Here is a 25,318-nt window from a genome sequence, read left to right on the forward strand (position 1 = left end):
TCTTCTGTTTCCTGTTTGCCACCGTGATTCCAATTAAAATTCAAGATTTTAATTGAAATTTCGGGGTAATTTTCAATTCAATTCTGAATTTTATACAACCATGTCAATTTTAGTAGTTGATATGAGTAAAAAATAAATATTTTATTCAGTTTGATGCTTTGAGAAATAATTTAATTTCAATAAGATAGATAGATAGATAGATAGATAGAGGATAATAGTGCATGAAAACAGCCACTTGCCTTGACCTACCCAGTTCTGTCAATGACAGTTTCCTCTAAGAGGATTTATAAAATAACGGTGGAGCAAAAACATAGGAAGGTTAGTAATTGCCGGAGGTTTAATCCTTGAGCTCAGGGAGCAATGACGGTAAGCTATTTTGTGGTCAGATTTTACGCATTTGACGAACAATTTGCTGCATGTGCACAAGAGTATGTTTCATAACGGGATGTGACAATTGATGGATATACTCGTAAGACTTAGAAATGCAGGGGAAAGAAATGTTGATCCAACTTCTTCTGCGTATTGGTAAGTATGTTTTAGATTATCAAATGAAATGCATAATTAAAAACAAAAAAAAAACAAAACCTGCTCTTTAGCCTACTTCATATGTGTCTTATTTTCTGTTCCATCTTTTATACTGTACCTGCCAAAAAACTGAGCATTCTGTTGAATATAAGCCGTCTGTCTTCCATCAGCTTTTGCGGCATATTTGATCACACCTGAGTTGTCAGGTGCTACAGCCACCAAAACAAAAACTCAAGGTATGTCTTTTCACAACTACAACTAATATAATTGAATGTTATTATTATTAAAAGTCAACAATCATTTGCAGATTTTTAAATGTGAGCAGGTGAGCGATTTTGAAAATGAGTTGTTTTACAATTCTACAATGGCCGTGAGTAAATATTGACTTTATTCTTTATTAAAATAAAATCAGTAAACCCCAAAATATTTATAAAATATTTTAAAAAACAAAAGGATGTGCACATGACTCCACCTTTGACTACACTTTCATGATCACTATTTTTGTACCCAGCGCAAATCTAACTGTGCTCATGTGTGTAGTTTTCTTTCTATTATTATGTTCATAGGCGCTGGTATAAATGGGCATTTGTGCCGTTGTGGGAATGAACACAACCGAATTGAGTCAATCAAAGCAGATCCACTCATTCCCTTTAAACACAGCACAGGAAAGGCGCAACTTCTGCATGGACTCGCTGGAGTCCATTCAGAAGTTCAATGCATGCAAAAAACAATAAGATAATGCAAGAAGATCTTCATTTGTGCATGATGTGAAGTTGGCTGCTGTGAAGGGAGCACTTACCACCCCTGATCCTGCACCTGTGTGTGACCTGCTTTTAAATGGTCTAAGGTCTCGTCTATTTTGTATCACCAAATTATCAGGTGTACATGGGGTTGTATAATAGTACGCGGGACACCCAGCATGGATTAGCGCAACCTGCCAAATTCCCAAACACTGTAAGTCAGACGCGGCACGGTGGACGACTGGTTGGCACGATGGCCTCACAGTGCAGAGGTCGTGGCTTCAATTCCGACTCCGGCCTTCCTGTGTGGAGTTTGCACGTTCTCCCCGTGCCTGCGTGGGTTTCCTCTGGGTACTCCGGTCTCCTCCCACATTCCAAAAAAAAACATGCACGGCAGGTTGATTGGACACTCTAAATTCCCCCTAGGTATGCATGTGAGCGCGGATGGTTGTTCGTCTCTGTGTGCCCTGCAATTGGCTGGCAACTAGTTCAGGGTGTACTTCGCCTACTGCCCGAGGTTAGCTGGGAAAGGCTTCAGCACGCCCTCGACCCTTGTGAGGAAAAGCGGTACAAATGATGGATGGATGGATGTAAATCAGACTTGCCCTGATGTGAAATCTAAGATTTCACGCCAATGAAAATCGAGCCCCCAGACTCTTGCTCCAGTGGCTCCCACATAAGTTAAGTTTGAGACCACTGATGTAATGCAATACACCTCCAAGGTATTAGACAAGCAATGATTGACTTTTTGATTAACAGTTAGTGAAGAACAAAAAGTTGCACAGAAAAAAAATTACACACTTGTCAATTCCATATCTTGTAACGTGTGGATATGCACACCTTGTTGTATGTATTAATAACAATAAAGTAATTTCACTTATAGCAGAATCTAAAACTGTTGAGGCCCTTTAACCCCACCACTGTGCTATTTTTAACTAGTGACCAACAACTCAGGTGTGACACCATCTGGGGTGTGTGGGGCCTGGGTGAAGGAGCCTGAGGGAGGCTATTTCACCTCACCCAACTACCCAGAGAAATACCCACCTGAGAGGGAATGTGTCTACATTATAGAAGGTAAGACGTTTTACAGAAATTCTTTGATCACTCTTTACTAACTTGCTCTTTCTCCTCCAGCTTCTCCCCGCCAGTGCATCGACTTGTTTTTTGATGAAAAGTATTCCATTGAGCCATCGTGGGATTGTAAATTTGATCACATCGAGGTCCGTGATGGGCCGTTTGGTTTCTCACCCATCATCGGACGCTACTGCGGCCAGGAGAGCCCCATGTATGTTCGCTCCAGTGGGAGGTACCTGTACATCAAGTTTGTGGCTGATGGAGAGTTGGAGGCTATTGGCTTTTCAGCCCGGTACAACTTCACACAAGGTAGGTCTAGTCAGAACCTGTGCTTCAAACAAATTCACTGGAGTCATTTGGAAAGAATTAAGGTTGAAACAATAGTACACTGCAAATCGTCCAGTGTTAAATGTTCGGGACGGTGTTATGTAATGATTGACGAATTATTTCCACCAGAGAAGCTTAAAAACTGAACCAATATCTTAATAACCTTAACACCTTTGTAAGCAATTTACGAACCAGATGCAACTCAGCCACTCAGTTGTGACACTACAATTCCATAAAGAGGAAGTCAACCCCAAAAGTTTCTTTGCAATAATATATTCTACGTGTCTTCACTAGTCTGAAAATGGCATTTTGATGATTGTTGTATTTGTGGATTATGAGTTATGCAGTGAAATCCAGCCACTTTTGTACAACTCACGGGGCAGACATTATGACACTCGCTGTCACAGTTGCTCAGGGCTCCGATAACGGCCAATCATGGATTAGCTTCCAAAAATAATTGAACCGTGATTGGTCATTACCTGCGCAAATGTGATGTCATTTTCAGTCAACTGAGAGTGAGAAAATGGCCGCCCCCGGAGATGGCTAAAAACAGGGTACATTTTGCTGCTTAACTCATATTCCACAAACACAATATTAATAAGAATGCCATATTTAGACGAGAGGAAGCGCATAGAACATATTATTGCAAATATTTTTGGGGGTTGACCGCCCCTTCAATGACCACTGCAGGTTTCTGCTCTCTCCCCAATAGATTATAGATATAACTGAATGAAGGCAAAATTAATGGCAGGCTTGTTTCCAAAGGAATTTGGTATACACCGACTCTAGACTTAAAGCAGACCTTGTTCAAAATGTATTAAACATTTTTGATGCAATAATAATTATGTCACTTTGACCTTTTCACGAAATCTCATAAATTAAGTAAGGAAAAATTGTAATCGTTTTTTGTTTTTTTTTTCAGTAAAATGATGGAACCTCAACACATTTGTCTATTTTCTAATCCCCACAGGTATAAATCAGGAACAATTAGAAAAGAACATAAGAACACACTCACTGCACAATTCTAAGCTCTCAACTCCTTTTCTTGGCATCTAATCACAGTCAATTAAATTTCTGTGACTTTGACACATATTGAAAAGCTCTCCTGGCAAACAAGGCATTAATTTCCATCAGCGAATATTTGCCCTCTAATTTTATGTTATCATTTTAGTAACTCTTAATACTGTGAGTTATTTATTCATTTATTTATAATCTCATGTAATCATAAGGAACCCCCTTTAAATATTGTGTTCGGAAGTTAGTTATGTGCTTGCATGCTGCAGGAAATTGCAGTTGATGGAGGACACGGGAATACATACGCAAAGACGCACGCACACGCACAGTCAACACAGACACACACGCGTGCAAGTTAATGAAAGCTTGTCTTCAAGGGAATACAGCTTGTCAGCACTGAGCCGTAGCAGCAGCTTAAGCTGGACCGAGGCTGAGGCTTTATTAACAGCAGATTTTATAGGCCACCAACAATGACGACAATCAAAGATTAAGCTGCCTCCTTCTGTTCGTCCAGGCATTTCTATCTGGTGAAAATATCCCCTTCCTTACTTTAAGATTTTACATTACAATCAACCAACTATCCACTTAGATGCAATAATGAATGGGTAACGACCACTTTAAGAAGAATTTTCCCTTATTGGCAGATAAGGAGATTTGGGTTGTTCTAATCTCTTTTTGTAAAATTGAACACATCTTGCACGCCAAATGCTCATCTGTCTAATACCACTCATCGCAGATGGCAGATAATTTGTCCTGAATGCCTAAAAGCAAATCAATGTTTTGAAAGTACTTAACTTGGATGGAACCTTAGAATAAGCAGAAAGAAACTGCCTACACAAGTCTTGAGAAGATTCAAATGTATGGAGGTGTAAAATTTGATAATTTCATACTTTTTGCGTATATTCGAGGTCATCAAACTCAGCCCTAAGTTGACTGACTCCATTTTTATTTACATCCCATAATTAGTTGCTATGCATTGACTCTTTATATACATACTCTTTGAAATAGAAGTAGCCTATGTCTATAGTGTTTGAACAAAGAAATATTTTTTTTGTTTGTGTGTTTTATAATTTTGTCAAATTCAACCTTTTTCTGTCAGGAGTTGCTTTGGCATATTCAATTGCTGCCTTTTTGCGGGTCTTGCTTCAGTTTTGTCTTCACTTAGCAAATGCACGTGCTTTTGGCTGAGATCAGCCACTTGGCTTTGAAATATAGCATTGTAGTGCCATGTCTCCTCTTGCTCAAAGTCAGATGGGATAGGTTCCCCACCAATAACCTGTGACCCTAAAGAGGACAAGCAGTATTGAAAATGAATGCATGGATCTCCTGAATTCCAGTTAAATTGTAACGGTTCAGGGAACCGTGAGAAAGGAAAACTGGACCCAATAGCAAGCGAGGATGGTTGAGGAGGATTTATTGAAGGGTTCGGGGGGAGAGGAACGGGTGCCGGGAGCAGGGCAGGAGGACAGGTGGAGGAGCGGCGAGCCAGCGCCGGGGTGCTCGCCGGGGTGGCGAGGTGTGCGCTCGCGGAGGTGCAGCGGAGACGGCGCGCTGAGTGTGCACCGGCGCTGTGGCGGGAGGAACGCGGGCGCGGAGAGCGGCGTGGAGGCGAAGGCGGCGGCGAGCCGGCGGAGGCTGAGAAGGGCAGGCAGGCGGCGTACGGGCGTACGAGGTGCGATCGACGCTCCGGGGCTCGGCGGCTGGCGGCGGAGGATCGGGCTCGGGCTGGCGCTGGGCGGCTGGAGGGAGAGCGAGGACAAACAATGGTTAACTCGGGTTGCATAACACAAGGAGCAGACGTGCACGAGGCGAACGTCGACGTGGACCGGGTACCGAGGTAGGTCACGGAATAATCCGGCGTCTGGCTCCTGGCAGCGCTGAGCTTTAAACCCCCGCGGTGATTGCTGATGATGGGCAGCAGGTGCGCAGGAGCCGACGCCCTCTCCGGTCGGAGGCGTGCCTGGCGGAAAACAGCCGGAATCTAGGGAAAAGGGGAAAAAGCTTGGCAGGCCCCCTAACCCGAACCCCCACAGTACCCCCCCCTCAACGGACGCCTCCTGGCGTCCTTCCTGGTTTGTCCGGGTGTGTGGCGTAAAACTCCCGGATCGGGGAGTCGTCAATGAAGAGCTTGCGGGAGATCCAAGAACGTTCCTCCGGACCGTAACCCTCCCAGTCCACGAGGAACTGAAACCCCCTCCCCCGACGTCTAACGTCCAACACTTTGGAGACCGTGAAGGCTGGGTGGTCGTCGATCATCAGGGGGGGTGGAGGGGAGATGGTCGGAGGGCTTAGGACGCTGGAAGAGACCGGCTTGAGGAGAGAAACGTGGAAGGTGGGGTGGATCTTGAGGGAATCGGGGAGCTTTAGTCTGACAGAACAGGGGTTAATGATCTTGGTGATGGGAAAGGGACCAATGTAGCGCGGAGACAGCTTACGTGAATCGGTCTGGAGGGGAAGGTCGCGGGTCGAGAGCCAGACCTGCTGACCGGGCTGGTAGTCGGGAGCTGGGGTTCGACGACGGTCCGCCAGGCGCTTGTTGCGTTGCGCCGAGCGGGTGAGGGAGGCCTTGACCTCTGCCCAGACGGCCTTGGCCCGACTGATGTGTTCCTCCACCGAGGGAACCGCCACTGCACGCTCCTGCTCCGCAAAAAGGGGAGGTTGGTAGCCAAGACAGGCCATGAACGGCGACATACCTGTCGAGGCGCAGGAGAGGGAATTGTGGGCGTACTCGATCCACGAGAGAGCCTCGCTCCACGTCTCGGGGTTCCGGGCTACCACGCACCGCAGCGCTGCCTCCAGATCCTGATTGGCCCGCTCGGTCTGCCCGTTGGTCTGAGGGTGGTAACCTGACGAGAGGCTGGCTGTGGCGCCCACTGCCTTACAGAATTCCTTCCATACCTGGGATGAAAACTGTGGACCCCGGTCTGAGACGATGTCTTGCGGGAGGCCGTGGAGCCGGAAGACGTGTTGTGTCAGGAGCGTGGCCGTCTCCAAGGCGGTGGGTAGCTTGGGAAGGGGAACGAAGTGAACGCTCTTGGAGAAGCGGTCGATGATCGTGAGGATGACTGTGTGTCCGTTAGATGGAGGAAGGCCCGTGACGAAGTCCACAGCGATGTGGGACCAGGGGCGGCTCGGGATAGGCAGGGGGTGGAGAAGACCTGCCGGGGCCGAGTGTGAGGCCTTACCGCGGGCGCAGACCGAGCAGGCCAGCACGAATTCCCGTGTGTCTTTTGCCATACTGGGCCACCAGAAGTGCGCTTGAAGAAAGCGAAGGGTACGCGTGACGCCTGGGTGGCAGGTGAGCGAGGAAGAGTGCCCCCACTGGAGTACCTGGGAGCGTACGGCATCGGGGACGAAAAGGAGATCCGAGGGGTCAGGTCGGGGATCGGGTTGGGTCTTCTGCGCCTCGCGAACCGTGCGCTCGATCTCCCAGGAGGCCGCCCCCAGGAGACAGGAGGAAGGGAGAATGGTCTGTGTGATCTCCGGACTGGCAGGTGGAGCGAACATCCGGAATAGGGCGTCCGCCTTGCCGTTGTTCGACCCGGGACGGAAGGAAAGGGTGAAATTGAATCGGCTTAAGAAAAGGTGCCAACGGGCTTGACGGGGGTTCATCCGCTTGGCCGCCTGCAGGTAGGCCAGATTTTTATGGTCGGTCCAGACGAGGAAGGGGACGGCGGTACCCTCCAGCCAGTGTCGCCACTCCTGGAGGGCCCAGACGACTGCCAGCAGTTCCCGATTTCCGACGTCATAATTCTTCTCTGCGGGGGACAGGCGTCGGGAGAAGAAGGCGCACGGATGAGTTTTGTGGGTGTCGGGATCCCGCTGGGAGAGAACAGCTCCCGCCCCCGTGTCGGAGGCATCCACCTCCACAATGAACTGGAGTGCGGGATCGGGGTGTCTGAGGACCGGGGCGCTGGTGAAGGCTTCCTTGAGGTGCCCAAAAGCTTGTGTCGCTGCTGGAGTCCACTGAAAGGGGGTAAGGGTGGAGGTGAGTGCCGTGAGGGGGCTGGCAACCTTGCTGTAATTACGGATGAAGCGTCGATAGAAATTGGCGAACCCCAGGAAGCGTTGCAGTTCCTTGCGAGTGGTGGGAGTAGGCCACTCCACCACCGCCTGGATCTTGGCGGGGTCCGGCTGGAGTTGACCCCGGGCGATGACGTAGCCCAAAAAGTGGATCGATGGTACGTGGAACTCACACTTTTCAGGCTTGACGAATAGACGGTTCTCCAGGAGGCGCTGGAGTACTGAACGGACGTGGCGGCGATGGTCCTCGAGGGATCGGGAGAAGATGAGGATGTCATCCAGGTAAATGAAAACGAAACGGTTGAGCATGTCCCGGAGAATGTCAGTCATGAGGGCTTGGAAGACGGCGGGAGCATTGGTGAGGCCGAAGGGCATAACAAGATATTCAAAATGTCCGAGGGGGGTGTTGAAAGCCATCTTCCATTCGTCCCCCTCCCGGATGCGAACCAGATGGTAAGCGTTTCGTAGATCTAGTTTGGAGAAGACCTGGGCGTCGCAGAGGGGCTCGAACGAGGGGTCTATGAGGGGCAGCGAGGTCTTGTTCTTGACAGTGATGCCGTTTAGGGCCTTGAAATCAATACAGGGGCGAAGGGAGGAGTCCTTTTTTTTAACGAAAAAGAACCCCGCTCCCAGGGGCGAGGAGGAGGGCCGAATAAGACCGGCCGCCAGGGAGTCGCGGATGTAGGTCTCGAGGGCCTCCTTCTCCGGACGGGAGATGTTGTACAGCCGGGAGCTGGGAAGCGGGGCCCCGGGAAGGAGGTCTATGGCGCAGTCATAGGGCCGATGGGGAGGAAGGGTGCGGGCGAGGTCCTTACAGAAGACCTGGGCCAGGTCATGGTAGTCCGAGGGCACGGATGCCAGGTCGGGTGGAACCGGGGAGCGAGGGGCCGATCGGGGAGCCGGGTCGGCGGATAGCAGGCACTGTGAGTGGCAAAGCTCGCTCTACCCGGTGATGGAGCATCTCCTCCAATCTATCGTGGGGTTGTGTAACTGCAGCCACGGGAAACCCAGGACCAGGGGGACTTGTGGCGAGTGAATGAGGAGGAGCTGGATAGTCTCCCGGTGGTTACCGGAGACAATAAGGGTTAGGGGTCCCGTCTGCTGAAAGACCTGGGAGATGAGGCGCCCATCAAGGGCCACCACGCGCCGAGGGGAAGGGAGAGGCTCCAGGGGAACCCCCAGCCGGCGAGCCAGAGCCAGGTCTAGGAAGTTTCCGTCCGCTCCGGAGTCCACCAGGACGGTGATCGAAAGGGACTGGGTTTGCCATAGGAGGCGGGCTGGGATGGACATGCGTGAAGAGGAGCCCGTAGCTGACACGTTATGGCTCGCCGCGGGACTCCTGATCAGCGGCGCCCCCTCTTTTGGCTTCAGGTGGCAATCGGCGATGTAGTGACCGGGGTTGCCACAATAGAGGCATAGCTGGCTCGAGAGGCGCCTCTGGCGTTCCTGGGGATCCAGGCGGGTCCTCCCCAGCTGCATGGGCTCCTCCTGACCGACGGGAGGCGAGACCGGAAGCCGAGGACGGGAGTCGGCGGGAGGCGTGGCGGGGCGTGCCGTTGGTCGGGGCGACCTTCGCGTCCGATCAGACTGCCGCTCCCGCAGCCGGTTGTCCACCTTTATGGCCAGGGCGATGAGGTCTTCGAGGGAGGTGGTCTCGTCACGGACGGCCAGCTCGTCCTTGAGCTGGTCCGTCAGACCATCGAGGAACACTCCCCGGAGCGCGGGCTCATTCCACCCGCACTCGTGGGCGAGGATGCGGAATTCCACCGAGAAGTCGGCGGCGGACCGGGAACCCTGCCGGAGTGCGAGCAATCGGCGGGTGGCCTCGCGTCCCTTGACGGGATGGTCGAACACCCGCCGCAGCTCTAGACAGAAATCGGGGTAGGAGGCCATCGCCGGCGCCGATGCCTCCCACAAGGCGGTAGCCCATTTCGCTGCGCGGCCGCGGAGCAGGTTCACCATGTAGGCGATTCGAGCTCGATCGGTCGGGTAACTTTGGGGTTGGAGATCGAACACCAACGAGGTACTCAAAATGAAGTGGCTACAAGAGCCCAGATCACCGGAAAATGGCTCCGGCGTGGGAACATGGGGTTCCCTGCTGCTCGGAGGGAACACGGCGGGCGGAGGAGGGGGAGAAGGGACCGGGGAGGTGCCCTCCGGGAGGCCGGAAGCAGAGGGAAGAGAGCTGACCTGCTTCGAAAGGAGCGCGAGTTGGTGGTGGAGAGCCTGGACGGAGTCCATGAACTCCTGCATCATCCTCTCGTGTCTTCCCAGCTGTCTGCCTTGGTGGGAGAGGGCCTCTTGGAGGGAATCCGAGCTCGCTGGGTCCATTGTGGCCGGATTATTCTGTAACGGTTCAGGGAACCGTGAGAAAGGAAAACTGGACCCAATAGCAAGCGAGGATGGTTGAGGAGGATTTATTGAAGGGTTCGGGGGGAGAGGAACGGGTGCCGGGAGCAGGGCAGGAGGACAGGTGGAGGAGCGGCGAGCCAGCGCCGGGGTGCTCGCCGGGGTGGCGAGGTGTGCGCTCGCGGAGGTGCAGCGGAGACGGCGCGCTGAGTGTGCACCGGCGCTGTGGCGGGAGGAACGCGGGCGCGGAGAGCGGCGTGGAGGCGAAGGCGGCGGCGAGCCGGCGGAGGCTGAGAAGGGCAGGCAGGCGGCGTACGGGCGTACGAGGTGCGATCGACGCTCCGGGGCTCGGCGGCTGGCGGCGGAGGATCGGGCTCGGGCTGGCGCTGGGCGGCTGGAGGGAGAGCGAGGACAAACAATGGTTAACTCGGGTTGCATAACACAAGGAGCAGACGTGCACGAGGCGAACGTCGACGTGGACCGGGTACCGAGGTAGGTCACAGAATAATCCGGCGTCTGGCTCCTGGCAGCGCTGAGCTTTAAACCCCCGCGGTGATTGCTGATGATGGGCAGCAGGTGCGCAGGAGCCGACGCCCTCTCCGGTCGGAGGCGTGCCTGGCGGAAAACAGCCGGAACCTAGGGAAAAGGGGAAAAAGCTTGGCAGGCCCCCTAACCCGAACCCCCACATAAATGTAGGATCATATCAACACTGTGAAATGATTTACTGACATTCGTTCATCAATTTTCTGTAATTTGGTAAAATGTGAGCAACACAATACAACCGGTAGAATTAACCTCCGCAAAAAGTTTTGTTTACAGCAAAAACAATTTAATTCTGAATGTCATTGAGGGTTATGTTTGTAAATGCTCCGAGTTGTTGAGTGTTTGGTTGTGTGAAGCACGTTGAGTTGTCTTGTGCATGAAAAGAACTCTGTAAATAATGCTGTATTGCCTTGCCATCGTGCCAACATTATACATACATCCATTATCTGTGGGGGGAAAAAAATCCCCTATGCCTCGCTACTTTAATTAAACCAAGATTTAACTCATACAAAACAGCAGTAGGGCACAATGCGTGTTCCTTCATCATTTTAATGTGAAGTAATAATAACTGAGCAATCCTTCTCAATTCTAAATGCATTAAGGAGATCAACAAATCCCATAGTGGTAACATGCGTGGTCAAAAGAAAAGCCTTAGGGAATTCATTTTTAGTTTCCACGCATTCCGTTCTGGCATTCAGTTTCATTGATTTTTACCCCGGAGCTAGTGGTAACACTAAACATGACATACTGAATAAAACCCCAACACGCACTATGGATAGTATATAGTACCTCTTTTTTTTTTTTTTCATTTTAATGCATTTACTTAATGACCAAATGTTTCATCATGGACATGCATTCATCAGCTGATAGCTGTTCAGATGATGAGTGGCTTTGCAGCGTCTTTGGGCTGTGTTCAAAAAGTACATGACAGTAAAACAGACAAAAGAATATGGACATAAGGATCACCACCTACTGAAGTCCATTTCATGTAGGCCTACTGGCCAAAGGAGAAAACCCTAGAGGTTTTGTGCAAGTCACAAATCACTTAACTGGTTGCTGTTGCCTTGTGTTCCAAAATTGGGGAAGAGGTTGACAATTCCACGGATATAGATAAGGTGGACATTAATTTTTTTTCAACGGGCACTTCAATGCACTCAAATTCCTTGAAGGAGACTTTGTTTTTCATATCATCTTATATGCACGTTACATTTTAGAGACTCTGCCTATTCTTTGTCAAGCATTTGACGAATGAGGCTCATTAGACTGAATGGAGTCAGCTGTGCTACTCACCAGTCCAAGTTTTCTACCATATCTGACAGAAAAACAAAAACAAAAAACGCGCGTCACTGGCGGGGAGGGTGCATGAAGCTCACTTGAGCCTTCTTTCTTTTGAACATTTTGCCAAATAGTTTTGGTAAATCTTTTTTGCTCTTTCTTAGAAATGCTCAGTGACACACACTCAAATGAGTGCTTTAGCTCTGAGGAACAAATGCAACTATCTGAAAGTTCTTGTGGTTTTCACATTTTTACCGACTGAAAACAGTCAGAAAATATTTTTCTAAATTGATTGTATGTATAATCTTTATATTGGATGTACCACCTCTGGGAATGCATTGTTGCTCCACACACACATACATGCACACCCCCGCACACCCCCACACACACCCCCACACACACACACTTCCATATATAGGGCTGAATGTGAATAATCTGCCCAACCCTGAAGCAGAAACAGGGAAGAAACATGAGAGGATTAATAAAAAACTAAGATGGTAAATCAGGCTTTATAATCCATCTGGCAAGTAGATTCATCAGCACAAAGGTTCGGGACACAATATCTAAGCATGTGTGGTCAGGATTTCAGAGAACTTTAAATGAGGGCATTCTAAGGTTACAGCTGGTCATATAAATCTTGCGATATATGTTTAAGTATGTCTGAATGATGAGCTGTTGTGTCATACAATAAATATCCGTAACACTGTAGAAAAAAATTACTCAAAATTTTATGGAAACAAACAAACGTCAATGACATTTTAAATTTGGCATTGCAACAAAATATACCAAGATTTGCTTATTTGAAAACTGGCTTTTCCCAACAAATAAATCAGAGTTTAAAGAGCTAAATGCCCTTCAACAAATTGTTTTGGAGCAAACAAGTTCATTGCTTTGTTGTGCTATCTTAGATTTTTGGCATAAATCATGATTGAGAAAAACTATAAATTGTTTGTGAAAGGGTTAATAAAACTGTCTTACAGCATAGGGTTGTTTGGGATTTTTCACTAAAATAGTTTTTTATTTTGTTTTGACTTTTGTCTTTTAAATGTATTTAGTTGCAATTAGTTTTGAGAGCAGGTTGTCTGAAAATTCTTAGTTTAAATTGATTGTTTATTAGTTTTAGATTTTAAATAAATTATAAAAACGTCATGAAGTATTGTTATTATGTAATATCGTAAAGGAAACTGCAACTCTCAAATGACTGTTAGACGGTCCTTCTTCTGACTAACAGAAATACAAAAATAAATACCGTATATTCGCGTCGATAAGGCGCACGTTAAAGTCCCGAATTTCCCCCAAAACAATAGAGGCACCTTGTCATGCGACTCGCCCATTGCATGGACTGAGCAACCATTGAACCTGACCAATCAAAGGCATTGCAGTGTGCATGTCAGCACACCCTGCTGGCCAAAGTCTGATATATTTCTGCTACTAATTGACTGTGGCAAATACATTATGTGAACACGTTTTTGGGTGAGGGTGCAAGAGAAAGCTGGACTAAGGGGCAGCTGTCCACAATGTCGTAGTCTGTCTTATTATTCATGCTATTGCAAGCAAGAAACATCACAGGTTTAGACGACAGACTGCAAAAAAAAAAAAAAAAAAGCACTACCCAAAGCACACCACTTACATCTCTCTAACCAGCCATCTGATTGGCTGAGGCTGAGGCTCCCAGAATGCATCAGTTCCCTTTTTGGTGTTATTTTTATTTCCTTTGGTGATATGAATGGTATGAGAGATGCATGTTTTGTGTTAATTTTATTTCTTTGTTTCATTGTTTGCTTGTATGCTGTTCAGAGATATTTTTGGTTTTGATTTGAAACCGTGACGAGTGACATCCCTCCCCTATCCATTAGATGTGCCGCCATAATGTTTCTCAATGGGTTGAAGTGCTACTACTGGCAGAGAGCCCTTATTGGCATGGGTTCTGGCATGTGCGAGCTAGTATGCGTGAGCTAGTATACCCCCTCAACTGATGCTGTGCCCTTTGATACAGCGCGTCTTTTGGCTTTAAAAATGCGGTCCATGAACCCTGAAAAGCTTGTGTGCAATACCTAGTTTTAATTTTAGTGTTATTCATTTCATTACTTTTCGTTAACTAAAATAACCATGGTTCAGCCATTTGGCAACTGGAATGATGGCCAGGACACAGTTCACAAAGTTCGCAAGTGATGCTCTTGCTTAAAATAATTGATTAGCTATTTGCCCCTTTGCTGTCTACTCACTGTTAAACGAGGATGCTTGTGCAGGACTTCTGGCAAACAATAATAGTAAGAAAGTGCCATGTGAACTTGACTAGATCTGGCTATCAACAATTCTCCAGCCCCTTTTGATTAGAAAGTGAAACTTAGCTTGTATGTGTTTAAAAGTGACTTTTTTTTTCTTCTTTTAGACCCAGAGTTCAAAGCTTTGGGAGAATTGCCAGCTTTGCCATGTGAGTATTACAATAAGTTAAGAATAACATATTTTGGAAGAAACATGATGTGTGTGCTTCACTGAAAATACTTGCATAACATGCGTCCATTAGTCGAACATTACAACAGTAATACAAACTGGAGTAATGAGGAAAATTATGGCTTCCCTCCAATTAACACAAGTCAATGAGTTTTATAGCGATAACACCATTTGGTAACAGTTAAGATAAAATAAAATGCTATTCTCCACAGTTTGTGAGTTTGAGCTGAGTGGTCCAGAAGGCTATGTGGAATCAACTCAGATAACCAGGGAGAAGCGAGCCCTGCCGACAGAGGCTGTGGACTGCCGGTGGTATATCCGGGCCCCACCAAGAGCTAAGGTGGTTAACCTGTTTTGTGACGACAGTGACCCTCTTATGGTTTAGGGAGGATTGGGAGAATCTATCAGAAAGTTCGATATCCTTGTTGTTGTAAATTTTGGCTTGTTCCATTATGTTTTCTTCATGTGCAAAATTTCAACCAAATATATGTGTTCATTCACTTATTTTTATGGATCAGTTTGGCTGGTAAAATATATATGCAAAATTTACATAAAATGCACTTCTACTAGGCCATACAATTTATTTATTCTTTTTTTAACATACTTCATTAATCATATTAAAAAAAAAGAGAGACAGGGATAAAAAAAAAAGAAAATTAAGGTTGAGCTGTCAACGGATGTATGTTATCTAGTAAAGATAAAGATAAAGATGAAGATGTCCTTCATTAGTCCCACAATGGGGAAATTTGAGGTAGATAAGTAGAACCTAAAATATATATATTTTTTTTATTCATGTGAACAATTGGCTATCCGACACGACATGACCAAGCAACTTACACGCTACAATGTTGCTCAACTTTCTAACGGAATGTTTTAAACTGGAAAGAATCAAATTTAGGTAGTCTTTTTTGCCAGTTAATTTATGTGACATTATGAAACCTGCAAATACAAACTTTTTTTAGAAGACAGTAGTAGTATGTTTTGAAAAACCTAAAGATTTTTCATCATCCCATCCACAGATCTACATGCGCTTTCTGGAGTATGAGATGCACAACTCTAATGAGTGCAAGCGTAACTTTGTAGCCATTTATGATGGCAACAGTTCAGTTGAGCACTTGAAGAATAAATTCTGCTCCACGGTTGCGAACGACGTTATGCTTACATCTTCTTTGGGCGTGGTCAGGCTGTGGGCGGATGAAGGAAGCAGGAAAAGCAAATTCAAGATCCTCTTCACAACCTTCCTTGACCGTGAGTGACTCCACCTCTTTTACATATGTGACATTTTCTGTTGGACCGTTTCAAAATACTTAAATTTCCGTCGGAGAGTACGCATACTTATTACAACACCATCCACTGTTCTTGATAAGTGTAAAATCTCGCCATGTCTCAACCCAAGCATGAAATAGAACTTAATCAAGTCATTTCAAGGAACCGCGTTATTCATTCTGTGTTGTTTCAACGTGACAAGTTTCACGTTTTTACATGATCATTTTCATGTTTTTGCATGATAATTATCATGTTTTTACATGAGAATGATCACATTTTTACATGATAAGTTTCACATTTTTACATGATAATTATTACATTTTTATATGATATCACATTTTTACATGATAATTTTCACGTTTTTACATAATTATCACGTTTTTGCATGATAAGTTTGATTTTTCTTTTTCCTAGTGTGGCAGCAATACGCTTCCAAAATAAAAATAATATTTCAATAGGAAACGAGAACGGTTCTTGTGCTTAAATGAAGAGACTTTAAATTAAAATTAAAAAAATAAATAAATAAATCGCGGATTATCATGTTCAAGGAGGACACATCACTTCAAGATAATTTAGGGTGAGAGGCGGGTTACTCAATTACCGGGATGATATTTTACAACACCAACTATGTGACCAGTGTATGTGTGTCTTTTTTTTCCAGCACCATGCGAAGGAGACACTTTCTTTTGCCACAGCAACATGTGCATCAACCACACCCTGGTCTGCAATGGCATCCAGAACTGTGTGTATCCATGGGATGAGAATCACTGTAAAGGTACACTGAACTGTTACCAGCTAATGTTTTTTTCATCGTATGGTTGTTGCTGACCTGAAGATAATTTTATTGTGTTTTACCTGTGAAACTAGAGAAAAGGAAACCCAGCATTTTGGACTCTCTGGATAACACAAACATCACAATCATTGCTGTGACCTGCGGCCTGGTTGTCATCCTGCTCATCATCTCGGTCATCATCCAGGTCAAACAGCCTCGTAAGAAGTACATCATACGCAGGTTCATTCATTTCTCAATTATCTGATCATGAAATTTGAGGTATTATATTATTTTGGAAACTTTGGAGACAAAGCATCATATTTATATGTTTCGAAACAACGTAATGGGCCCTATTTTAGTGCCCAACGCATTGGAGGGGTTTACTTTGTTTGGGTATTTTCCTAGATTTTGCACAGGTAGAATTACGCGTTATGGGGCATTTGTGCCATTGTGGGGTGGAACGTAGCCAACCAATCATAACGGCATCCCTCATTTTCATTATAATATTCAAGTGAATAGCACAAGGAGCCAGGGTGGTGCTAGCAATTAAACTACTTGTTAGATTATTTTGAATTTGTTCGATGCATTAATTTCTGCAGTGATTCAGAGGGATTGTCCCACGCTGTTGTCATAATCATGAATAAGGAATAATATAAGGAATAAGTTGTCTTTCGGCCGCACGGTGAACGTTGATTGGACACCCTGAATTGCCCGTAGGTGTGTTTGTGAGTGCGGATGATTGTTCATCACTGTGTGCCTTGTGATTGGCTGGAAACCAGTTTAGGGTGTGCCCCGCCTACTGCCCAAAGACAGCTAGGATAGGCTCTAGCATGCACTCACCCTTGTGAGGAGAAGCGGCTCAGTTAGTGGATGGATAAATTGTCTTTCAACACACGAACACGACCATACCAACTCAGTCCTGATACCTGAGAGGAAGTCTCACCTCACAACCTTGTACAATCCTCTTTGTGGGTCTCAGTGAATTTGACGGGAACGTGCAATTGAAGGATAGGGAGGAAGTGCGGGTATTGAGATTGAGGCGTGCATGTTCGCGCTGAGTCTGACTTTTCACATACTTCCTGCTATGTCACTAAGACGTCTAAGAGTATGGTAGGCTGGAATAAACAAAAAAATAATCTCTCAACATGTACAAACTTGATAGCTACCCTTACATGATTGGTTGGATATTCCACATACTTTTCTACCTGACCACTAGCAAGTTATTTAATTTCCACATGACATTATTGGGTATAAATGTGACATACCCAAGGGACAGATTTTATGCAGGTGGCAGTTGTCAAGAGTTGATGTTGTCTGGTTGTAGAATGTGTTTGCTAAACGGGCAAGGAAAACTATCCTTCACCGTGGAAAAAAACAATGGTTGCCCAAATAATATTTTCTATTCTCCCCCCTACCCATGATGCAATGCTGTTCACAGTAAAGTGTGAAAGTATGCAATTCATTTATTTTATGGTCTCATGGGACATTGTGTTTTACAGATAAGCACCCAATAACAAAATACAGTAACTAAAGTCTTACAGTATAGAATACCATCACCAACCAATCGACGCTGCTAAATCCTTTCTATTTCATAATGTATCACAATACAATAATGCAGAGCTAAATTTATAAGACGCCATGAGAACTGGGGGGAAATAGGCAAGTACTTGTTAAGAAATGTTCTTCAAAGTCACTTAATGTTATTAATTTGACATATTTTGCCCTTTACATACATTGTTGCCAATAAGCATGTTTGAAAAAATATATTTTACATGTTAGAAGTTCTTTTTTTTTGTTTGTTCTATCTACAGAGATGACTTTGACCCTGCCCTCCTCCATCCAGGGCTTGAACCTCCTCACTATGAGCTCTGCACTTTACGACACGTCCCCTCAGGTGATCTGACTGATGCCGCAATGGGCGAGGAATTTGAGAAATCCCACAAGCTGCGTCGATCCTCCTCCAAATGTATTCGCGACCACCACTGTGGATCACAGCAGGGAAGCATGCACGGCAGTGTCCAAGGTAGCCGCAGCAACCTGAGCATGAGAGAGGCCACGAATGATCCTGATGGTGTGGCACTTGTGCCACAGCTACCACCCGGGATGGTGAGCCAGCAGTCACCACGACTCTCCCACCACATGACCCCAGCAGGTCACAGGAACATCTTAATTATGAAGCACAGCTATTCTCAGGATGGCGGTGATGGGTACAGAGAGGATGATGATTTGACGATGTATGATGGTCCAACAACCAGCAGGCACCACATTCACCACCATCAGATCCATCACGGCATGCCAGGTCTGGACCACACTGTCCACCGTACATTATCGAATGATTTCTAACATGGAAAGACCACAACGTCATGCTCAAATCTGTGCAAGAAATGGAAACAGTGCAATTAAACCCTAACCCTAAAGGGGATTTGAAATCTCCCCCAAAATATTTGCAAACAAGATTCTCCATATGTAACCAGACTACATGTATCAGGATCTGAAACCAGTATATATATATATATATATATATATATATCCTACATTGTGTTTCCCTCCAACCAACTTCAGTTTTTCTTTAAAACGACATAGAACGTCTGGTTCCAATGTGTTGATGTAATGAACGGCTGTTCTCATAGTGATATTTTTCTCGCAACTAGACATATGGAGACCGATGACCAATAGCGCTTGTAATGGATAAGGCTTCTCCAGTTTTTCTTAAGTATGCATGCCCTCGAATAAGGCAGTCTGAAACTAAGCACTGTGGGGGAAATGACGTCAATGAAAAAGGTCTATATGCACAGCAGATCAAAACTGTTTTCCATATTAAAATGAAGGAAAGCAGTGATCCAATCAGAGCATAATTACATTTACATATTGAATATTAGAAATACAGCATCTGCTAGATATTTTGGACCAAAAAGGCTATATCCAACTCAAATTATCATCCAATTATGAAGTAAGGTCATTAAATATTATTCATAATAATATTAATAACAGATTTGGCATGGAAACTTTCAAACATTTATCCTTATAGGTAGGTTTGCTAAATGATTTCCCCATTGTGGGACTAATAAAGGCCATCTTTATCTTTATTTTGTTTCACCTTTAAATGCAAAATGCACCGTGAATATAAGGTACTCACCACACAAATATTTTATTCTTTTTTGAGTCATGGATATATCCATGAATTTTTGGACTAAAGGATATAGCCATGAGTCCATTAGTCACACTGTCTTTAGAACATGGATATATAAGGCAAATAAGTACAAGATAGATTTAGAAAATTCAATTTATATAATATAAACACATATACTGATTTCTGTAATATTTATGTTTCGTGTGTGTGGTGAGTTGTCTCATCAACTCCACTCTGTGATATGAAGTATTTCCTTATTATTTCAATATGAGATTAAGGGTGATAATTGTTTTGCCCAAAAGTACATCTGTTTTCTTTCATTTGTTCATCATTGTATATTTCACAATAATAAACATATACATTTATTCATGTGTACATGTATTATTTTGGGTTTTGTCAAATAGCTTTCAATGCTGAAATGAAAGGGTGGAACACTTGGCAGGCACGACAATTCAAGTCGGACTTATTATAGCGCTGCAAAGGTCAAAATGCAGTATCCCTGATAGTAAAAACAAAATCAAAACGTATTTACTTGACAAGAGTATTGAATCCATTGGTTGAACGAATGGCCGCATGCCTTGTATTTTAACCGAGTGTAACAGTATTTTATTTATTGCGTTTTACGTCGTTATCATGCATTGGTCGAAAAGCCATCATGTCTGAAGAGGCGCTTTTCACAGAGACAGCAGGACAGTCAATCGCAATCGAGAGTAAAAGCAGAAGTCGGCTGGGTCTCGTTGTTACGGGTTTGGTGGGAGGTTCGCTTGTTGCCCTCTATGCTGTGGCTACGCCGTTCGTGGCTCCCGCGTTGAGGAAAATCTGTCTCCCGTTTGTCCCCGCGACCAGCACACAGGTGGAGAATGTCCTCAATGCACTGCGAGCCAGGTCTGGAACCCTGGTGGACATTGGAAGTGGAGACGGGCGAATAGTAAGTGCACTAATTTCTTTTGAACAAAAAAAAAAACAGTAGTAACTGCATTGATGTACACATTGTCATGTGTAACCAATTATCAATAGTGTAGTTTGACTGAAGTTTTGCTTAGCTGAATACTCAAGTGTCATTGAAATGCTGCATAAGCGAGTGAGAATTCAGGCGAGACAGTAGGGGATTCAAATTGTCAGTTCTAGATGAATGACTGCATGTTCACAACACATGCATAATATGTATGCTAAAAAATACCAATAGGAAAGTCCATTTATTTCAATAATTGTTTTTAAAAAAAGTGAAATATGTCAAGCCTTTATTTGCTTACATTCTTATCATGGCAGAAATACAAAAAAATCCAGTACGTCACAAAATCTGAATGTCATGAAAAAGTTCAACATTGTCGGCTTCCTGTGTTCCAATATTTTCAGTGAACGCAAAACAACTGTGAAGGTTTTCCTCAGCCTTTAAAAGATGTCAATCATCACATCATCGAAACCCTCCATAACGAGAAACGGTCTCAATAAGAAGTTCCAAAAGAAGGTGCATGCTCACAGAGCGCTTCATCAACTTACATGAATAGTGTTAAGAGAATGAGGGGAAAAAAGTCCAGAAAATGTGCCCAAGTGACAGGGATGGAGAGGATGTCAAGTAAACAGTCAACACAGCTATCTGCCAGCACATTTTACCGCACTTATGCTTCCCGCAGCTGATGAGATTTTTGGAGACAATTTTATTTTCCCTCAGGATGTGGCCCCTTCCCAAAAGCCAAAACTACTAATACATGGTTTATTATTCTGGCCAACAAACTTTCCTGACTTGAAACCTCTTGAATATTTATGAGCTATTGTCAAGAGGAAGACGAGGGAACAGAAACCCCGCAATGCACATGCTCTGAAAGCTAATATCAAAGCATCATGGGCTACAATAACACCTGAACTGTGACAAAGGCTGATCACCTCATTGTCATGTCGCCATGATATTGTAATTAATGCAAAAAGGAGGCCCAACAAAGTACTGCACGTTTATTACTTAAATACACTTTTCAGAAGGCCAACATTTCTGAACATTTAAAGATCCTTTTTTTTAGTTGATCTCATAAAATATTCAAATTTTGTGAATGTGTGTGTTTTTTTGTTATAAACATCAAAATTCAAACAAATAAAGGCTTGACATATTTCACTTTCTATGTGGTGAACTAATGTCACATGCAAGTTGCACTTTTTGAAACAGATTATTGCCATAGATTTTCCCTCGATATTCAAAGTTTTTTGGCAAACACCTGTAAACTATACGAGCCTCAATTTACTTGTAAAGTGCAAAGAGACGCTTTTTCAAAATTATTATTGAAAGCCACCTTCCTTAATGTTGCTGCAGGGGTGGTGGGATGGAAGAATCAATTAGAATGTTCTGAGCTCCCGTTTCAGTCTTAGCGTGCAGAATAATGCTGCACAAAGACATTTTCACTTGGTGAAAGTAGTCTTTAGCTGGCCAAGTTGATCCTAAATTAACACTGCTTCATTAAAATTCACTTTGCCTCAATTGGATTAAGAAACAATTAACTGAGTTATAATTCCGCACAACTTACCAAGTTCTTCACAATCCATCAATTATGGCTATACCTGGTTGCACCAAAACACTGGAAATGAATCCCCAAATGTGATGTACAATACTTCATTGCATTGTATATCCCGCTTGCATAGGTGATAGCCGCAGCAAGGCATGGATTTCTGGCGTCAGGCTTTGAGTTGAACCCCTGGCTGGTGTGGTATTCTCGTTACAAAGCCTGGAGAGAAGGAGTGCACCGCTCCACTTCCTTCCATATCTCTGACTTATGGAAGGTCAGTATGTCCTCGAATGGCACCAGTCGGGTTTACATGGAGCCTTGTATTCCGATAAGAATGAAACTGATTGATTAAAATGCTCCGTTCTGCTCATGTTGTTTTGACGTAAATCAATCGTGACTTGCAAATGGTGGTTTCCAACCAGCTTTTCTTAAATTTAAACTTCTTCTTACTCATTTTTATTAAGTTGGTGCTTTATTTAAAGTGGAAAAAAACAATCACAACTGCTGTGCTATATACATGACTGACATCATGATAAAGCACGTCATGTTTGCATCAATCTACGCATGTCACACGGCTGTAAAATGGGTGTTCTGATTAAAGATCTGAATAATTTTTATCGGAATGGCGAAAAAGTCTCCATGTTAAGCCGGTTTTGGAGAAATTAATTGTAAAGATGTAAAAATTTGTCAATTTTTAAAGTGAAAGTCAAGTAAAAAAAAATGTTCTTTATAACAAGTTCTGTGTTCTCCCCCTGGTCTCAACACGGTATTGTGATCAATATTTCATTTGCAGTAATACAAATAACTTCAGCCTTCTTGAATGGCTGAAAATTTGTGGATTGGTCTTCTTATTCTTATCTTCCAAACAAAATATTAATCAGAATACTCTGCTCAGACTAGTGGGGGAACATGGAACATATTATTTCAAAGACTTTTTTTTTTACTTGATTTCTTCAAGAATAAATGGTCAGAAGAACTTGGTGATATTTTTTTCAATTTGTTCTTTTCTAGGTCAGCTTTGCTCAGTACTCCAATGTTGTTATTTTTGGCGTCCCTCAAATGGTAAATTCTGATTAAACATGCATGTTCTTTTCCATTTTTTTTTTTTACATGTGGAATAAAAAACATACCATGAGATTTGCTTGACAACATTTTAAAAGTATCACGAAAATGTGATCATGTTACAGATGGACAAATTGGAGCTCAAGCTGGAAAACGAGTTACCAAGCTCTGCTAAGGTGGTCGCCTGCCGATTTCCCTTCCCCAACTGGGTTCCTGAACATACCACAGGAGAGGGTGTTGACACGGTGTGGGTGTACAACGCTGAATCATTTAAATCACTCAGACACTGTGACGTGGCGAAGAAGACAACATCAGATAACAAGGACACTGCAGAATTACAAACGTAAAGCGAGCTGCTGCGACTTGGTCGGCAACTATCAGAAGATCACCAGATACTGTTTTCTCGTGCGAGATCATTATTGATATGTAACTAAGGTATCAGAAAACAAAATTAAAAAAAAAAGAATACTTTGTAAAGTCTTTATTTGTATGAATATGTAATTTACAGCAGGCGTTTAAGGCATTTCAGCGCACTAGTAAAATGACTGTCTTTGAAGCAGCCCATTGGTTATTATTTCCCACCACAGTACACCTACTGAATGATATTTCTGCACAGTAGTGAGCCCAATCTAGTAGGATTACTTCCTGTTACTCGTGAGGCAAAACTGTGTACCAGTTGACATCTGCACACTACTATTGAAGCGTCAGGTGTGAACTAGTATACTTTTATGTCATTAGCGGTAAGAGTAGTACACAGCTTTCAACTACTAAACAATTTTTGCGACACTAATAGAGAGCATTTTGTACTGTAGTACACATACCTACACGGACCATAAGCTTTATAGCCATCTTAAAGACCTAGTATGAAGTAAATTCAGAAAGTGTCAAATTAAATATTTTTGTGTCACAGGTAAAGTAATTACACATAATACAAATAATAAAGCATGGACATTTTTTGGGGGGTATATTTGACAAAATAATAGTTTTCCCGAAGTTAGATTATGCCGTGTGACAAACCTGGAAGTGTGACATCATTCTAAGGCAACTATGGCAGAACTCCACATAGAAAGTGTATTCAGCCAGTCAGAAATTGACTGAGAAAGCGAAATCTAAAACATATCTGAGGAAATCCATGTATTTGAAGAGTTGGAGAAAGAGGAGCTTGTTGATAGTCTATTCGTTGAACCTTACATGTATGAGCCAGATGCTCAAGAGACAGACAATATTGTGCCTAAATGACTGAACATTGCGTGGAGACTAGACTCATTCAGACTGGAAGAATGGTAAGATATATAGGCTGGGGTTATTAGCTTTGCATTATTATTTGAAATACAATGAGCTGCTGTGCAGTAAATGACGCACAGTGAGATTAGGTCCATTTGTTCTGCTTGTACTGAGACCACATGTTATAGTGAGTTGGTTTCCTACGTTGCCATTGGTGGGGTATTTAAGGTATTTATACAAACTTGCTGTTCAACACCGGCACGCTCGTTCTCCTCAGCCAACAAATATCACAGCCGTCAGTCACACACAAGCTGTCACAATACATGCAACACACCACACGTTTTTTAAAATGGATTGTAATCACACCTACCTTTTCGCGAACCCTTTACCTTAAGCAAAACGGTTGAGAAAACAGATCTTCGAAGTGCTTGCGGCAAAGAACACTTGTAGACTCTGGCTTGAAATTCCTTCTCTTTGCCAGAATGAAATTGGTCCATTTACGTGCCCCATATTTGTTGTTTTGGGAACTCAAACAGATGCTTCCCATCATGTGAACAATGCATCGCCACACAGCATTGAGGCGTTTTTCAGAATAACGCCAAAACAAAGTCATTTTAGCAGCTCACCAGACAATAAACAATGCAGTACAATGGCAATGTTTTTTTTGCGTTGTTAGGGCGTTGCTATCTGTCTAACTACGAATCTAGGATGTTTGCGTTAAAAAAAAAACTTATGTGAGGATTCTTAAAATAGATTTATTACTCAAAATACGGTGGGTCAAGCTTACCTCGCACTTGGTCTTTAAGGTCGTATGCTATAAGTAAGCCAAAAGTGGCACGAGCCGTGGGGAAAAAATATACCACTGATGTATTCTACTCATACTACTAGTTTTCTGAATTGTCTTACTGGAGAGGACAAATAGATTATTATTACATGGACCTTCAGCTGATGTCAAGACAATGGAATAAATGCTCAACGGCATTACCATTGATATGCCACGATTTGTCTCGTTCTTGAGAAGGAATTTGAATATGACTACCGCTTGGCT

The 25,318-nt window shown here is 44.1% G+C and overlaps 2 protein-coding genes across 4 annotated transcripts; both read left to right on the forward strand.

The window, feature by feature from the left end:
- The first annotated feature begins 305 nt into the window (after positions 1 to 305).
- LOC148325624 (neuropilin and tolloid-like protein 1) lies at positions 306 to 19,783 on the forward strand. 2 transcript variants are annotated; one of them, XM_088311904.1, is made up of 10 exons: positions 308 to 525; positions 696 to 761; positions 2,205 to 2,339; positions 2,400 to 2,648; positions 14,263 to 14,304; positions 14,537 to 14,664; positions 15,344 to 15,572; positions 16,252 to 16,365; positions 16,458 to 16,602; positions 18,174 to 19,783. In XM_088311904.1, the coding sequence occupies exons 1-10, from the start codon at positions 483 to 485 to the stop codon at positions 18,703 to 18,705; spliced, it is 1,683 nt and encodes a 560-aa protein (XP_088168030.1). In that variant the 5' UTR covers positions 308 to 482; the 3' UTR covers positions 18,706 to 19,783. The 2 variants fall into 2 exon arrangements, with proteins under 2 accessions (XP_088168031.1, XP_088168030.1); XM_088311905.1 differs by lacking the exon at positions 2,205 to 2,339 and having other exon boundaries at positions 306 to 525.
- Positions 19,784 to 19,922: 139 nt separating this feature from the next.
- Positions 19,923 to 23,605, forward strand: atpsckmt (fATP synthase c subunit lysine N-methyltransferase). 2 transcript variants are annotated; one of them, XM_088311908.1, is made up of 4 exons: positions 19,923 to 20,420; positions 22,121 to 22,258; positions 22,996 to 23,046; positions 23,172 to 23,605. In XM_088311908.1, exons 1-4 carry the CDS (start codon positions 20,148 to 20,150, stop codon positions 23,391 to 23,393), a joined length of 684 nt encoding a protein of 227 aa, XP_088168034.1. In that variant the 5' UTR covers positions 19,923 to 20,147; the 3' UTR covers positions 23,394 to 23,605. The 2 variants fall into 2 exon arrangements, with proteins under 2 accessions (XP_088168034.1, XP_088168035.1); XM_088311909.1 differs by lacking the exon at positions 22,996 to 23,046.
- Positions 23,606 to 25,318: the final 1,713 nt, after the last annotated feature.

Source organism: Idiotropiscis lumnitzeri, chromosome 12 (genome assembly GCF_059441095.1).
Source record: "Idiotropiscis lumnitzeri isolate Australia: NSW breed Sydney's pygmy pipehorse chromosome 12, RoL_Ilum_1.0, whole genome shotgun sequence".
Lineage (NCBI taxonomy): Eukaryota > Metazoa > Chordata > Actinopteri > Syngnathiformes > Syngnathidae > Idiotropiscis > Idiotropiscis lumnitzeri.

What these genes read in the sequence shown, in the direction of transcription:
- LOC148325624 (XM_088311904.1), top strand. Translation starts at nt 483, where the DNA reads ATGCAGGGGAAAGAAATGTTGATCCAACTTCTTCTGCGTATTG. An exon ending in CCGGTACAACTTCACACAAG is followed by an intron (nt 2,649 to 14,262) that starts GTAGGTCTAGTC and finishes TTCTTCTTTTAG; the next exon opens with ACCCAGAGTTCAAAGCTTTG. An exon ending in CTTCACAACCTTCCTTGACC is followed by an intron (nt 15,573 to 16,251) that starts GTGAGTGACTCC and finishes TTTTTTTTCCAG; the next exon opens with CACCATGCGAAGGAGACACT.
- atpsckmt (XM_088311908.1), top strand. Translation starts at nt 20,148, where the DNA reads ATGTCTGAAGAGGCGCTTTTCACAGAGACAGCAGGACAGTCAATCGCA. An exon ending in ATATCTCTGACTTATGGAAG is followed by an intron (nt 22,259 to 22,995) that starts GTCAGTATGTCC and finishes GTTCTTTTCTAG; the next exon opens with GTCAGCTTTGCTCAGTACTC. An exon ending in TTTTTGGCGTCCCTCAAATG is followed by an intron (nt 23,047 to 23,171) that starts GTAAATTCTGAT and finishes ATCATGTTACAG; the next exon opens with ATGGACAAATTGGAGCTCAA.